We start from the raw sequence: 17,651 nt of genomic DNA, 5'->3' as shown, positions 1-17,651 counted from the left end.
ACACTGTCATTTTCCTAAATTGCCTCTGACACCGTTACACTCCCTGACCCTCCCGCCCCGAAAAAGAGACAGGGGACATGCGACTGGGCCGTGGGACAGTGAAGGGTCCATAAAGTCTGAGGGGCACCATCTGTCTGACCAGTGTGGCTTTCACCTATGTTGATTATGAGGGCTGCCTCAGGTGGCCTATAACCAGGAGCCATGTGGTCTTTAACTCTAACAATAGTATACAGATACAAGGATAGGAGTGGGTGGGGGTGGCCAAGGTGGAAACAATGGATTTTGTAACGGCACGATGCGAGGTAAAATATTTAAGTGAGGAAGGCATTTTGCTCCTTTTCCCTGTGGTATGGTGTACTGATCTGTTCAAGTGGTTGTATCACACATCCCAGATGAGGAAAAGGCACGTATCGTCTTTTATGGGCAACTGAACATTTTTATTGCATCCCAGTGAAATTGAAAGTTGAAAAAAAAAACAATAAGACTGGCTTTCATAATAGGAAGTTAAGTTGGTAGGCTAATTATGTGACATGATGTCTAAGTTGGGGCCATTTTCATTTGATTACTGGTCCTTGTCTGCTTCATTTTTAATGTGACACTTCGCTTTGCCAATGACCCTCTCAAAAGACAAACAAAATACTTGTATAACATCCTGAAAAAAGTACACTGATGAACTACAAATTAATTATTGTATATTATTCTTTTTCACGCAGACAGTGGTCAATGCGTGGAATAGCCTGCCAGGCCACACAGCAGAGGCAGAAATTCCAGGGATTTCAAAACTTGGCTTGATATGGTGTTAGATACTATCTAGTCTGTAGGTAATCAGAGCACTAAGTACAATTTAGTCAGGAAAGATTTGGGCATTGTTGGACTGAATGGCCTGTTCTCGTACATTATGCTATGCTGTGTTATGTTAGGTAAATCTATTTGCCCCCTAATGAAGTCAAAAGTCAATGAAGCAGTTTCCCCTTTGCCTGTCATTGCTATGGGGATTCCATGACGCCTGATGTCACACAGACTTCTCCCATAAGTGCCCCTGACATTATGTGATAGCGCACACACCTATCATATTCTCTCATATCCATACGTTCAGGATGTATGGGTACGAGAGGATACTGTCTTTTAAAGAATTTTCTAAATAAATTATTTGTTGCCACATGATGTTCCTGCGCAAGCATTTTGGGATGTCAGCCCGCCGGATTGCTTGTTCACCAGCCAGCCGTTCGCCTTTACTTACATCATTTAATTTGACACAGAGAAAGGATTCCTCCTCCCACACTTTCAGATAGTGTTAATTAAAGTCTGACAGTTGTTCTTGGTTAATGATTCTGCACAATGTGATTGGACTATTGGTAGAAAAGCTTAATTAGAGAACAAACAGGTCTATAATCTTGATTCGCCGTGGGGTGGGGAAAGCAAACAGCTGACAAACAGCCAGTGTGTGCGCATCATGCCAGGACTTAACACTACACCTGTGGTGTAAGCATGGGACTGTGCGCAAGGCAAACCATGCAGATAAGATTAGACAACAGTGGGATTAAATGGTATTCATTAACACCACGGAGATACAACAAATGTGCCCACAGAACAAAGATGAATACCAGGAAATAAAAGCCTCCATTTTCTGTTGCTTTTTTAATTTTAAGAGAAATGGTTTGTAGGTCATGAATGAAAGACAGGATAGTGTTATTGCTCACATTTACCCACTTTACCGAATAATGAAGCCAAACTACAGTGAAAATGCTGGGAAACATTTGCAAAATTGCAGGGGCTTCAACTGTGGTCCGCTTTACTGACCTTGAGTGAGAGGAGGATGCTCCTATTCTTTTGAGAGGCCAGAGGGAGATCAAAACATGAAAAAGTAAATGGTTGAAATTAATAAACCATTACAAAATCTTGGTATCATACAAAATCATTTTTCTCTCTTTGGAAAAAATCCACTATTGAAACATGTCCTCAATTAGGGCGGGCCTCCTTATATCAATCTAATGTATTTTATTTTTACATAATCTGTGATTGGCCAAAACATGTAAAACCATGCTTCCATGGAAGATGATCTCCCTGAGATGTGCCTGCATGCTGCATTCCCTCAATGAGAGAAGTAGGGGTGCTCAACAACTGTGGCAAAATACTGAGACAAAATGGAATCATAGAAAGACTTCCAAAATTGCATTGTTTTTAAATAATCTTGTTCCTGCTTAATTTTACATTGAACATAAGAAAGTACAAATTAGTGGCCAACCAGTGTTTAATAACATGATGCGATGGGTTGGTTTTTTCTCCTGTCCTCCCCAATTTTTTTAATCACCAGCTGCCACTGTTTTTTTGTTTTTTTTTTTCCAGTGGTAGCACTGCTGGTGTGGAAGTTCTCCATGTTTAAGATACAAGTGCGAGTTATTTTTTTTTCCTTTTCCTCATTTAGAATGCTCAATCACAGTTGTAATTCCATACCAAAGTTGCAATGTCAGAGTATGTGGCTGTGTACATGAGCATGTGCACACTCCAAAAAGTGCAGCAGTTGACTGCTTCTGTCACACATTAAAATCTGCCAGAGCCAGTGCTGAAGCTACCAACAGAACTGAGCAGCTGGTGCAGGAAGATCATGGGTGCTGATTGCCCAGAGGAGGGGGGGGGGGGGGCTACCCTGTTGCTTCTGTAAGTGGTAACTAAGCACTTCCATTCTGATTTGCATACACAGAACTTCCATAAATTAAACTTCTGTATACACAATTATCACCTTCCACAGCATATCTGTGCCATGCTTGTTGACCATCACCAGAGTGACCGGCACAAAAAAAAAAAAAAGATGAATCAATAAAGACAACTCGGATATTGAGTTTGGTGCGGTGTGGAGTTTCTGACCCAAGAGTTTCTTATTCCTCTTGCATTAGCGAGCATCTGTCAGCAGTGAGCTGTTGTCTGGTCATCTGGCCATTGATGTTGTAGGTCATTGCTCATACATGGGTGGCTGTGACCAGGCATTTCTGTTGAAATGGGACTGCCTTTCCTAAAGTGATGGTGAAAATGGAGCCTAATGAAGCTCCTTGATATCTTACAATTTGCTCACCATGAACATTCTGGACAGCAAGTGAAAGGGTGCTGACTTACAACCTCTAACATTCCACGAGACAGTTCTTTGGCACACAGGGCATACTAGTTCCTTTCTGTGTATTTTTTTTTCTTTCATAGCCTGGCATTCAAAAATTCATTTAGATTTTTTTTTATTTTTAAACTAACTTTCCTACTTCTCCTACAATGTTTTCCAAATTCTCTCCAAATTCGGCATGTGTGATCAACAGCATGTCACTGGGTCGAGTTGCAAAGGAAATGCTGACATGTCAAAAGATCGTTACTAAAATACCATTTCAATTTAGCATAAATGGCTGATCATGGCCAATACATACATATATATATATATATATATATATATATATATATCATTGATTGCAACGACACTTCAGAGGATGATAGAAAGCCATATAGTAGACAAGCAAGCCCAGGCTTGCAGTATTATAGTGCAATATGGCTTGAGTATATCAGCAAAACCAAAAGTGTCAGTTCAGGTATATCATCTTATATGACAAGTATATGTTGCATGGCGTGGCCACATCAATATATATAAATCAGCAGTGTACTTGGCAGAAATATGCACAGAGAACAGAAATAGTTAAATAAAACTGTTTTCTTTTATCTTGTTGACACTGCAACCAATTCAGACAATAAACAACTATGTTTATCAATAATTATGAAATAACATAACATACATCTATACGATAAAAAAACCTCACCAATAACTATTCATATTACTACTAATCGGGGCTGCCATGCCTAATTCCCAGGCCTGGAACCAAATCATCCTGTGGGCCCCCTCACCTCATTCCCCAGTCTGTTCAATGTTAGCTTGGCTCAAAAATAGATGCTATTATAGCTGGTTAACTGTGGGTGAAAGGGTAAGCTACATTTGACTACACCTGCATCACCTCACTCTCCCTCATTTTAAAATAATTCTTCCATTAGTTTTCCTGAAATTACTATCTCTTCCTCCATTTTTCTTTTCGGTTCTGCACAACTGATTTATGCGGCGCCATGTTCCACCATGGAAGATTCGCCAAGTTTGCCTTTGAAAGTTTTCAGTACGTTTGGAAACTCTTAAGGAGAAAGCATGGCAGCTCAAACCATTTTAACTAAACAGGTTATCAGTGAAACCTGAATAAATGAGTGGAGAAACATAACAAATACAGATGATTCCATACAGGTGTACTGCATGACACAATTAAGCAATAAACATGCACTGTGGCATGTATAAAAATGCTGAACAGGCCCAGTTGATCTTGATTTTGAATCAACATGGCAAGAGGAAAAGATCTAAGTGACTTTGAAAGAGGGTTCATAATTGGGGCTTGGATGGCAGGAGCTTCAGTCACAAAGACTGCTCAACTAGCTAGTGTTTCAATAGGAACAGTGACTAAAGTGACATCTGCATTTAGATCTATGGGAAAGATCACTAAATGGGGTTGAAAATTGAATGCGCACATTCGATAACAGTGATGCTTCTGCATTAGCGGGATATGTAAGGAAAAATAAAGAGAGCAACTCATCCTCAAGTGACTGAGAATGTCAATGCAGGATGTGATCAGACTGTATAAGCAAGAACAGTCCACTGACAACTACATGGAGAGGGATATTATAGTAGGGTTGCAGTGCATAAATCTGTCATTACGAAGACAAATGCATGCATTTGAGTGTTAAGTGGTGCAAACACCATAGGCACTGGTCTACAGAGATGTGGGAAAAAAGTGATATAGTCAGATGAGTTATCCTCCACTATACTCACAGGCGAGTGCATGACTGGTTTACACCAACAGAACAGTACAGAGTGATCACCTTCATCCTACAATAAAACATCTTTATCCTGATGAGAGTGGTCTCTTCCAGGATGACAATGCCTCCATCCACAGGGCACGAGGGGCCACTGAATGGCTTGATGAGTATGAAAATGAATCATATGCTATGGCATTCACAGACACCAGATCTCAACCCAGTTGAGCACCTATCAGAGATTTTGAACTGACATGTTATACAGCGCTCTCCACCACCATCATCATCAAAACACAAAATGAGGGAATATCTTTTGGAAGAATGGTGTTCAATCCCTCCAGTAGAGTTCCAGAGACTAGAATCTATGCTAAGGCACATTGAATCTGTTCTGGTGGCTCGTGGTGGCCCAACACCTTACTAAGACACTTTATGTTGGTTTTTCCTTTAATTTTTCACTTCTCTCTCTCTCTCTTTCTCTCTCTCTCTCTCTCTCTATATATATATATATATATACACACACTTGCCAATGACATGTGATTATTATTATTTCATGGTTTGAAAATTATAGAGGAATGAAAGGCCATACATAGAAATGTATATACTCCCCAGCCAAATAAGTTGAAACTAATAATAATATCCAATGATACCACAAGCATCTTGGCTGAGGTAGTCATTCAGTTGAAATGACTATATAATTTCAATCAAAAATTAAAATATTAAGAATGTTTATCATGTCTACATAAATGCTACAATGTGCCTCATTACACTACATTGGTGTATGATCGTATACACTCTTTAAAATACAATGGTGGTTATAATTTGGTTGTTTTTAATATTATTAATCCATAAAATAGACATTGTTATAATTGTAATTTCTTCACATGGAAGTGTATGGCTAACTAATTACAGTATAATATTTCAGTCTTTTCAGGAATGAAATTTTCCACCTTTTCATTCATATGGAAGATGGTCACACCCCATGGATCACAATCAATTAAAAAAGTACTCTTTTTTTGTCTTCTTTGTGCTTAGAAACTCTATGTTATAAGTTGAAAGAGCTGGAGCATGTAATATTTGGCAAGAACAAAATGAGGTCATATTACACAAAATTTCATCCCCCATCTTCTTTGCAGATTCTTCATTTTTTTGGTGCCACGTGGTATATTAATCATTTCCATAGTCTTAGCTTTCTACAAGAATGAACAAAACCCTGGCCACATCTTTTAGTCAGCATTATGTTTAAATGCCAGATCATGGGACTTGGACACTTGTCAACATCACCATACAATTTTTCCACAGTGTCACATCTACTAAAAATGAATACAACTTGTACTTCTGGCTTCTCGCCCACTGAGTTTAAATATTTGAAAAAAAGTGGCAATCTCATTATTTAAAGATATTTCACTTATTACTTATAAACAATATTAAAGTTTATTTTAAAATAGAGGCCGTTTGCCATAAGCGCTGTTTTTTTTATTGATCTATTATCGTCCTTAGTGAGGTAATATTTTAAAACGATTCATTTTGTCGAGGTCCCGCAATTAATGTGAGTGAATTGGGAACCGGACAACAGGGAGGAATGGTGATGACGTAACGGTCAACAGGGGCAGCTGATGTTGTTAATATTCACGCTATGCAAATATCATGGGGGTAAGCTCCACAAGATTACTTGTGTTATAGGAAAGTGAAATATTCCTTTAAATACAGTTCATGAAAATCCAGTTACTGAATGAAAGAAAAATTAGGAAATTGCATATTATTAAATACATTTATGAGAAAATATCACTTATATTATTGCTACTTGTCATCATTAGTATCATCCCTATCATTATAATTGCCCTATGTTATAATTAAAATGTATACAATCTAGTTGTAAATTACAGGACATTTCAGGGTACTTATATGCACAAGGCAGAGGTACAATACGCCATATAGAACCATAAATAGCACTGGTAACCTCAGCAGACTGTATTTTCTCCCACTCAATTACATTATATAATATCCCACGCAATGCAATATGTACAATATATCATACGATGCAAGAACACAACTACAACTACAACAACAATCGTCATCATCATCATCATCAGAGATTTGTACACTTGCTGTACACTTGTATGCTGTTTAAAACGATATGGTATAGGCAATGCGACAAAAATCGACAGAAATTTCTTGCACAACACACACATAGGCCTACATACAAATTTGACTCATTTACCCCTCACCTCTCTTTCATTGCCCCTCAAGCAAGATCATGTTTTAAAAGGGGACACGCGACACAAACGCTCATCTACCACAGATTCAATTATTCTGAAGTACAAAGCAGCAATAACTTTCATTTGTTTTGCCATACTGTTCATGTTACCACATAAAACTTAAGCACTACAAACAAGCAACCCATATTATGTGAAGCAGTGAGCTTTTTCCATAGTACATTTTTATTGTTAATGTATTCATCAAACATGCAAATGAAATAACACTGTACATGATGGCGTGTAGACTCGTAAATGTTCTAAGGCAAAACTTTAAACATGTTTTTCTTTGTTCATTCAATGGCTCTGTCAGAAGATGCGTTTTGGGGACCGGGTACTAAACGCAAGAGGGCGCTTCCGTGTTTGACAAGGACGTGAAGATAAGGGATGGACAGCCCAGTTACTGACGCTCAAGTATAAATGAAACCAGTGTCATGCGTGCTGATTTTACGAAACAAGGCAGATTTGGGTGTAAGATGTAGCCTACATATGTAGTCCTACTTGTATTCATTGTATTTCTTTTTTTAAAAGATAATCCCGATGAACAATGACCGTCACACAACGTGTACTTGCCTGTTTCATGCTTGGGATTAAACGAGCCGATTCCTAGCCTACGTGCTCTGTTTTGCCTATTAAGTCAAATTGCCCTTCACTTTCAGTTTACATTATACCACGTGTCACACAGGCTGTTTAGGGCTGTCATTAAATGCAATTATGCCCTGTAATTGCCTTTCGGTTTACAAAGCTAAAACGTCGAAAGATGTCTGTTCATGCAGTCATACAGCTTTCTGCATATTTTGCATCACTTTTTCCAATGTATGTTCAGAGTTCGATAAAATGGAATCATAGCTACATATAATTAATATAAAATTATAACCTTATGGATATCTAAATATAAATGTCGGTCACAGTCAGCTTTAGAAATAAAATCAGAAATATGTATAAATGTAGAAGTAAATCATTTTCTGACTAACTGAAAACGTGATTCCTGTTTCAGTAATAAATCGCTAGGCTACATTGTAAAAAAAGATTATTTACAAAAAAAGAGAGCACATTGGTAATTTACAAATATTGCTGCCCACTCATACTTCCAAGTAAAGCTATAAATAATTTGTTTACATTCACAACGTCTTGTCAAGTTTTTTTTAATACTAAAAATAATTAACTAGGCTACTAGATCTGCTCTGTGGTGAAATATTTCCTATTAAAAACAATGCAGTTCATATTATGTCCTGTCCTGTAGGGTTGTGAAATGGACCTCAACGTCTAAACATAGGATATGAAATTTTCGTGCACTGCAAATGATATTCAAGCAGCAAATACGATTAATTGATACTTTCTCGTAACAATTTCAGTAAAACAAATATGCCATAACTGAACGACACAACACATGCAGCATGATGTCCACTCTCAGACAATGAACAAATAAAGATCATTTGAAAAAATATGTGCGAACTCCTGAAACGTACGCTGAAATAAAAGACGTTCAGTTGTAGACTTACAGAACTAGGAGTAATGCGATAATACGAACAGCTGCTTGTCTCTTTCATATCCAATCAGCTTTCCATGAAGATGACGTTTCCACGCCCTACGTAAAACCAATGGCGACTGAGTAGAGAATGAACAGAGAATTTGAGTGAGAGATAAGGACAACGCGGGCTCCTCAGCAGCACTGGGACTAGGCACCGCCGCAAGCACGCCCCTTACCTTGAACGCGAACGATATCCTACCTTGCAGAGCAGCTCAACAGTGCTCGAGCCGCACAGCTGCTGCTCCAACGCAATCGCGAATTTTTTTCCTGAAAAACATTGTTGCACCTTTCATTAAACGTGGACCTAACACCACCTTACTACCTTGACATGGGAGACATGGGGGATCCGCCTAAAAGTAAGTGCGACATATTGCTTATGGCATTGTGCTTTTTTTCAAGAAGAAGAAGGAGAAAAAACGGCCAAAGTACAAAGATGAAATTAACTCTTCCATGAAAGCCATGTGGCTGTCTTGTTTTGAAGTTGGAAGTTGTTGGCGCCCGTGTTACAGTGTTACTTGGGCTGTGGGACAAAAGTGTGCTGCACAAGAGACTTGACTGTTAATATAAGGTTATAATATATTAGTCAACTTCACTAATCACGTCACATTTAAAATTGCTTTTTTTTTTTTTTTTGAAATTGTATATTAATTTATTATTTTAAACATGCGGTTTATTGTGCATGTAAATAACAACGCAACAAGAATGACGGAGATAATGGTGATAATAATAATAGTAATAATAATAATAATGCCCAGCTCATGTGCGGTTTATGCAGTCTTATGAAATACAAATATAATTAACAGTGTATGTACCGTGTTTTTTTTATTTTTTATCTGCGAGAGTGGTTCCAAGTAAATTTCTAATGTGATTTGTTTTTCTTTTAATTCCAGAAAAACGACTGATTTCTTTATGCGTTGGATGCGGAAATCAAATTCAAGATCAGTATATTCTGAGGGTCTCTCCAGATCTAGAATGGCATGCAGCATGTTTGAAATGTGCAGAATGCAATCAATATTTGGACGAGTCTTGCACCTGCTTTGTTAGAGACGGGAAAACCTATTGCAAAAGGGACTACATCAGGTGGGTCTTGTTTTGAATAATCGCCTCCTTCATTCGCCATTCAGCGATGCCAAGTTAACTCCTTTGGCATTTTTTCCCTATCAAATTCTCAGTTTAACAACTTTTAAACTGAATTATTGTACTCACCCGAGAAGCGACAGCTATTTTAAATAAATATTGTAGCTTGTGAAACTATTTAGCATCCTAATTTCGGCTCGTGTTGATGGGTTGTCCACTATTTCTTACAATGTGGAAACTAAAAAAGCAAACAAAATAAACAAGAAGTTACAGTCACTAATGCAGGATTTGCAAACAAAAGTGATCCACATACCACTTCAGGATGCCCGATGTTAACGTGTTTTTACTTGTTTCATTATTTGATTTTGGTTGATGGCAAACTAGGCCAGATAAAAGAGGTAGACTGATTTATATGCCCACACCATGGATATATAGAGGAATGCTGATATACATATGATTTAAATGTATTGATTGATTTATGCACATAGTTAAACTCGAAAATTATATTTCACAACATCCCACTGACAGAGAAGCTGTATTATTTTACATAGCTATATTAGCGAAGCCAGTAAATACACAAAATATTATTTGAGTATTGCCTTGGTCGGCAAATATACACATTAGATGCGTTAAGTGACCTATATCCGACTGTTCAGGGATAATGAAGTTCACATTTAAATTAAAACAGTGCGTAAAAGCCAAATCAAATGTTTGATGATATTCATAAAAGGATATATAGCCTAAAATCCGATGAATGTGAAATTGTGAAACTGTAATTAAGATGGCTGATACGATTTCCCAGTAGCAAACGAAATAATTGTAGTATTATTGTTATTTTTTATTTATTTTGTGTGTCCAGTGGAACCCTGGAAAAATGTAGTTTCACAACAGCTCTTCGGATTACTGATCCGTTTTGTGCCCGTGCTTAAACCACAATTCTGTATATACATAAATACCGTCAGTGAGACAGGGAGAGATTGGATGTCACCGTTGCACCAGTTTTAAGGCCAGCTGTTCTCTTTTTAAAACATGTATAATGCATTCATATGTAGGTTAATCGGTAGTATCCTCCATATGACATGCCTATATTTTGGGAAATATAAACATACAGGTCTACTTAATTTAACAGCAAAGATATCCCTGATGTGGAGTAAATCGAGCAGAGAAATAGACTATTATAACGTGCTTAAAATATTAAATTGCCATGACATATATTCAAGCTGCGTATATGCAATGTGTAACAGAAACAAAAAAGAGTAACATTTCATTATCGATTAAGTCTGACTGTCTTCACCGAAACACGTAAACTATTAATTCATATCCCACTCTATTGTCAGTTACATATGTCATGTGTCATATTTGAATACCTTTTTTAAGCGTTTGCCATCCGTTGTAGTGAATGTGCAGAATAGCAGCACGTCATTGAATTTTAGACGTGCATGAGGTCCAGTTTTTATTTTATTTTAAAGAATGTCATACTTTGATTTTCTTGGGTGATATAGCGCGTTTTTTGGGACATATTTTTAAACATTCTGTAATGCTTGCGTTTCAGGTTATATGGGATCAAGTGCGCTAAATGCAACATAGGTTTCAGCAAGAATGATTTCGTCATGAGAGCGCGCTCCAAGGTGTACCATATCGAGTGTTTTCGGTGTGTGGCCTGCAGCCGGCAGCTTATCCCCGGGGACGAGTTTGCTCTAAGAGAAGATGGCCTGTTTTGCAGGGCAGACCACGACGTTGTGGAGCGGGCAACAATGGGGGCAGGGGACCCCCTTAGTCCACTACACCCCGCAAGACCTTTACAGATGGCGGGTAGGTTGCGGGTATTTTATTTCTAGTTGTACTACACAAAGTCGGTGTGATGCAAGGTTACAAATATGTGAACAGCTGCCATTCAATTTTTCTTTTACAGAATTATTAACTTACTCTTTAATTAACAATCGAAAACTTGAACGTTTCATTAATTTCATTAAGTCTGACATGGCCACTTTTGTGAATACTGTGCCGTATTAAGGATAGCTTAAAAATAGATAGGCCTACATTTAAATCAATTACGTAATGCGTCTTGTCATTGAACTGCTTTGTGCGTTTTCAGAAAAAAAGAAGAAAAAAAAAAACAAAACACTGAATCCATTTACAATGAAATAACGTTTTGCACCAGTAGACCTGTACTTAAAATTTAAAGCAATGCAATGGTCATGCACAATCACCAAAAAAGTATTAGTTAATTACCCAAATTCGCAGTGTGTAACATTTTTCTGGCGGATTTGTCTTGCAATATATTAAGTTTAGTTAACCAATTAATCTTCAAGATAAATCGAATCTGCTATTTTGAATAGGCATGTTTACGTTATCTCATTAATAATTGATTATTTAACTAGCTAGGCTACTTTAAACGTAGGCTAATTTAGGCTATATCTACTCTCGACCCTTGCCTTCACTAGGCCTATTCGAAAAGTGGACCTTGTGGACGAGAATAATCATGAAAATACATTACATCCTGCGCATTTCGTAGCAGTTGTAAACTCCAGAACGTTAGACATTTAACTTCCGGACAGTGAGTGTAGCTTTGGCCTACAAGCAGAACGTATTCACTGTCAAATTTGCTTTATTTGGTCTGTGGCACGAATAAGACGCTATGGCATTGCAAACAGAATACTTATGTAAAACATGGTAGCTTATGTAGGCTGAATTAAAACCATGGCTCATGCGCCTACCTAAATTTTATAGGCTAACAGGCTGTGAGTATGTTTATAGTTGTTAAAGGTATTTGACTTACAGTCTGGATGTTATTCGCATTCTCCATTTAGCCTAACTTTGGCTCTTTGTAACATGCTTGCTCATTTGATGGTGTTTTTATGTTGTCTTATCTGACTTGTCCTTTTTTTATATAGCAGAGCCCATATCTGCCAGACAACCTGCACTTCGCCCGCACGTTCACAAGCAGCCGGAGAAAACGACTCGGATTAGGACGGTACTCAACGAGAAACAGCTTCACACTTTGAGAACTTGTTACAACGCCAACCCGAGACCAGACGCCCTCATGAAGGAGCAGCTGGTGGAAATGACGGGCCTTAGTCCCAGAGTCATCAGGGTCTGGTTTCAAAATAAGCGATGCAAGGACAAAAAGAGGAGTATTCTAATGAAACAACTCCAGCAACAGCAACCCAATGACAAAACGGTGAGGGCACCCGTGCTGCCGCGCAGGAAAAAGCACCTCAAGCGAATCTACCGGGGAACAATGGATTTTGCGAAATCTGGCAGAACAACGAAAGCATCTCACCATTATCACAATCGTTTGGTTGTGAAATAACATTTTTTTAAAGTCTTCTCCTCACTAGCCTACCTCTACTGGTCTGATAAAGAAAGCAACGTCCTATGTGGGACCGCTTGAATCCAATGATTAACTGACTTCGTGACGTATTTGGTATAATAATAATAATTATTATATATATATATATATATATATATATATATATATATATATATATATATATATATATATATAGTTTATTTTAATAATGCCGAACACACTGCATTTTGCTGTTGTCTGAGCAACATTGATTCTTAGTATAGCCTGCCTACCCTTGTTTCATAACTTAGTGTCAGCATTCATGTGCTTGCACTGTCGTGAGGGTAAATAATGTAGTTTTTGTAATTTTGTTTATTGCAATGTGTTGACTACATTTAACGGTACTCGTTTCTCTTGAACGTTATGCAGAATATCCAGGGGTTGACAGGGACTCCTATGGTGGCTGCTAGTCCAGAGAGACACGACGGTGGTTTGCAGGCAAACCCAGTGGAGGTGCAGAGTTACCAACCGCCTTGGAAAGTACTGAGCGACTTCGCACTGCAGAGTGACATAGACCAGCCTGCATTTCAGCAATTGGTGAGTGCCGAAGGAAGGTACAACATCTGTGGTGTACATATTATCTGTCATACTGCGGAGCATCTATCCTTCTGAATACAGAAGAACACATTTGCGTCGCACCCTCTCGGACGTCAACGGAGAACAAGATATATATCTATATTGCACCTATCATGCTATAAGCTTATACTAATCGGCCGAATTGGCTAATATTCTTTGACTAATAGTGTTACTGTATAAATACAAAGAATAGCCTAAACCTGCTACGTAAATTCATTGGCGGTGAATATTAATTTAATCTTCCTATATTTTATTTCATGAGTACTTTGTTTTATTCATTTATTCTTAGATTTGGCTAATGCCCATGTTCACCAAGGCAAACTAGATTACGCAACTATTGCAACAAAATAATGTCACGAATGAGTATTTATTTTTGCGTAGGCCTGTTTATTCTGATATCATATATAAAACGTATTGTGTAGTTGGCATATAGCCTACTTATTAACAGTAGTCCAGTCGTTTGATAGGATGGCTCAAATTGGGTCGTTATTGATCGTGCGTGAAATGAGTTGAATCGGCAGCATATTAAGGATGGTATTGCGTACATATTTCTGTTATGGGGCTTTGTGATGAAAGGAAAGTAGGCTATAATGTGGTTCCCTTTCCGTTTTACAGGTCAGTTTTTCGGAAGGAGGACCAGGTTCTAATTCGACTGGGAGTGAAGCTGCATCCATGTCATCTCAGCTGCCAGATACACCAAACAGCATGGTATCGAGTCCTATAGAGGCATGAAAGGGTGGATTTCTAACCCATTTCAAATGCCCGAATATAGGAGGCGTTGGAAAACGGGACATATGAACTACGGCCCAGACCAGTGGTGCGATCTGGTTTTTACATACAAAAGTGAACTTATCAACTGCACGAAGCCTCTTTATTTAAACAACCGCTGGTTTTATGTGTGTACACTGTGAAGACAATCATGGGAATAACCAAGGAGCCAAAACCTGCTTCGACAACATCCAAGAAATCGTTCTGAATAACCTACGAGAAGATGTCCATGGTGTAAATGCTATGTGCTGCACGGAAACAGAGAATATGTGCAAGCATTTTGACAAGAACAAATGGATAGGCATTGTCTCATCATGTTTAAATTGGTCGGCCTGTTAGGATGGTTACAGCCCTGTCAAAAAAAGGAAGAAGAAAAAAAACAAAAACAAACGGAAAGTCCGTTGGCCTATTTGAAATCGGTACCTAAGGTACAGGATATATGATGGTGCAATCTGAAATTCAGATTGACACATCCTTGCGCGCAATGTTTGATTTTCAACCCAAGGACGCATCAGTGCCGTTTCATGAGATCACAAACCACAACATAACGTTTGGATGGGGATCGCGGATAGGCCTATCCCTTGTCATCTTGTGTTGAATTATCTCTTTAAAAGCCCAAGTACTAAAGCATTTCAACAAGGTATACCTCTATTTTGCCACAAGCTTCATGGGAATATTGTGTGTGAGTTTGTGTCCATCCAATGACCTTTTCCCAAAGATGTGTAGATATTGGTTAAAACGTTGATTAGTTCTGGATTTTTGTTCTGTCCTTGAACGGCAAAAATAAAATATATAGATAATTTATTATTTATTGTCGAAAGACGTGCCACTTTTCATATATCTCTGTTTGCTGAAGTAAAACGACAAGCCGTGGTCTGAATTATCTTAGAATTGTCTTTACGTGGTCTTTGAATTATCTGTCTAATTTTTGTGTCCTGTCATTTCTTGAAGACTATGTAAACAAGGCCATATGTCGAAATATCTCGTCAGGACTATTTCACAATAAAAATTTTGACAGAAGTCAAAAGTTTATATTATTTAAAGTTTTTTATTTATTTTTTAATTTGTTGTAATTTGACAGTATAAACACGTAAATTCAGAATTCTCAAGTGGGCTATTTCTCACAGCATTCAAATTCATTATGAAACCTTCAGCATTATCGCATATTTGGTTTGTTACAGTATACCAAAAAAGAAGGTAATCTTCCCTTTGCACTTTGCCTTTAATTTTAATATTAATTTTTTGTTTCGCTCTTAGCCCCAACAACAATTAACGTACATGTCTTGGAACACTTCTCAAAAAGTAAATTTGTGAAAATAATTCGATATACGTGAAAAGTGTACGATAAAATAAACTATAGGCTAATCAAAACAGTTCTGGCTATAGGTCCGTAAGACTTGGTAATGAATTCCATACATGCAACTTTAATAATAAGGATATTATGAAAAATGATTCCTGTATTCTGAGGAAAGTAATTTCTACCAATGGTTAAGCCATTGTAATTTTTTTTCATTGGTTATGAAGTTTTAAAATCATTAATTGAGGCAGACCAAATAGCGTATACATTAATTGTGCCCAAGTTTGTGTTTGTGGTGCATTATGGTGAAGTTGCAATGCAGCAAATGCTGAATCGATGGAACAAAGTGGTGTTTTAAAACCGATTTTATTTCATCTTGCTTACATTTATATCATTGACGTGAAAATGTATCTTAACAGATGTGTCACTGTAATGTCTCAATGCCGATGGAATGAACTGTTGGTTATCTGCAAGTCATGGCTCATGGAATAGGAGGTCCCGTAAATTCATTCGCTCATTCATTCAGCTCATTGCAAAAACGAATGACAAAATGCAAGCACAAATCGTCTAAAATAAGTAAAGGCATGGACACACAAAATTTTACAATTCTTAAAAAGGAATTCATGCAAATCTCCATATAGTAGGATACATCATAATGACTTGTCTATAACCCATCCCGATAAAAAAAAAAATATAGAATAACCACGCCAAAACAAGTCGGCAGGCATACTTAAATACCCCTGTTTATTTGTTATTTTTGTTTTGTGTGTGTGTGTGCGTGTGTGTGTAATTGTATTTTTTTCTGCAATTGATTCCACTAATATAACAAGTTTAAGGAGAAACTTGATACTGTGATACACACATATGCACGCCGGCATGTGCAGCGTGCGAAACTACGTTAATTAAAGCCGCCCTGTCCCGCCGTCTTGTCCAGTGCCACCATGTGCTGTAACGGTGTCTCAAGCACTCTTTGATTAAAAGTAACCTATTTGATTAATCTGTGCTGCGTCCTCAAAGCTTAAATTATGTCAGTTGAACAATATTTGTTCCGCCTTTTCCATAAATTAGCCGAATTAGGGAATGCCCTATGGATTTCCGAAAGCAGGGGTCTTAAACACAAATCCTGGAGGGCCGCTATGTGTGCTGGTTTTTGATGTGTCGCTTAAATGTAATCGCTGGTTGGCTAAGGAGTCTGCCCACGTTGTTTCCAAGGTCTAAACAGGCTGCTGATTGACAGAGAAATAGCAAAAACCAGCAGAGTCTGTAGCCTTCCAGGACTGGAGTTTGAGGCCCCTGGCTTCCCCAAATGGGTAAGCCCAGCCCTGTTTCTGGAGATATGCCTTCTTCCAGCTCTTCACTCCAACCCTAACAGAGCATTCCTCATTCAGCAGCTAGAAATCTAATTGAACTGCTGATTAGTAGAACCAGGTCAGATCGGTTAGTGTTGAAATAAAAACCTACTGAAAAAAAAGGGTTGGGCAGCCCTGGGCAAGAAAATAAGGACCCTTACCTTTTCATTTCCTTCTGAAATTGTTCAGGTGGGTGAAACACAAAGACTCGTCCAAGTTCTGATGACGTCCTTTGTCCAGGGTAGTGCAAGGATGGCTGTATTTTTTTTTCTGGATTTCATTTCAACTTAACCTTTTACACGACCTGATTTTATGTACATGTCTTGAATGGCAGCAGAAGACTGTTGTGTCACTGTATGAAACATTTTACGGCGAGATACCAGTAATCTATAACTGAATGACTTTAGTGTGCTGGCTAATTGAATCAGGGTAGTTGGTGGAAATAAAAACATGCATACAAACTGGCCATCCAGGAATGGAATTTGTCTCTTCTGATCTGAAGACAAATGTATTGTAGCTCATCTCTGTAATCAGGTGGATAGTCTTGTAAACCCCCAAGCTAAACAATCCATAAAAAAACATTGCAAGGCCTTCACTTTGATGTTGGATTTTGGATGCTTGAGGGGTT

The 17,651-nt window shown here is 38.0% G+C and overlaps 1 protein-coding gene across 4 annotated transcripts; it reads left to right on the top strand.

The window, feature by feature from the left end:
- Nucleotides 1-8,657: 8,657 nt before the first annotated feature.
- LOC135239471 (insulin gene enhancer protein isl-1-like) lies at nucleotides 8,658-15,414 on the top strand. Of its 4 annotated transcripts, none has more exons than XM_064308144.1 (6): nucleotides 8,658-8,960; nucleotides 9,495-9,684; nucleotides 11,405-11,493; nucleotides 12,579-12,862; nucleotides 13,403-13,570; nucleotides 14,225-15,414. In XM_064308144.1, exons 1-6 carry the CDS (start codon nucleotides 8,933-8,935, stop codon nucleotides 14,339-14,341), a joined length of 876 nt encoding a protein of 291 aa, XP_064164214.1. In that variant the 5' UTR covers nucleotides 8,658-8,932; the 3' UTR covers nucleotides 14,342-15,414. The 4 variants fall into 4 exon arrangements, with proteins under 4 accessions (XP_064164214.1, XP_064164212.1, XP_064164213.1 ...); XM_064308142.1 differs by having other exon boundaries at nucleotides 8,661-8,960; nucleotides 11,234-11,493; XM_064308143.1 differs by having other exon boundaries at nucleotides 8,666-8,960; nucleotides 12,576-12,862.
- The last annotated feature ends 2,237 nt before the right edge of the window (nucleotides 15,415-17,651 follow it).

Source organism: Anguilla rostrata, chromosome 14 (genome assembly GCF_018555375.3).
Source record: "Anguilla rostrata isolate EN2019 chromosome 14, ASM1855537v3, whole genome shotgun sequence".
In the NCBI taxonomy this organism is placed as follows: domain Eukaryota; kingdom Metazoa; phylum Chordata; class Actinopteri; order Anguilliformes; family Anguillidae; genus Anguilla; species Anguilla rostrata.
Note: the sequence above shows the minus strand (reverse complement) of the source record. Positions and strands in the feature narration are given on the sequence as shown.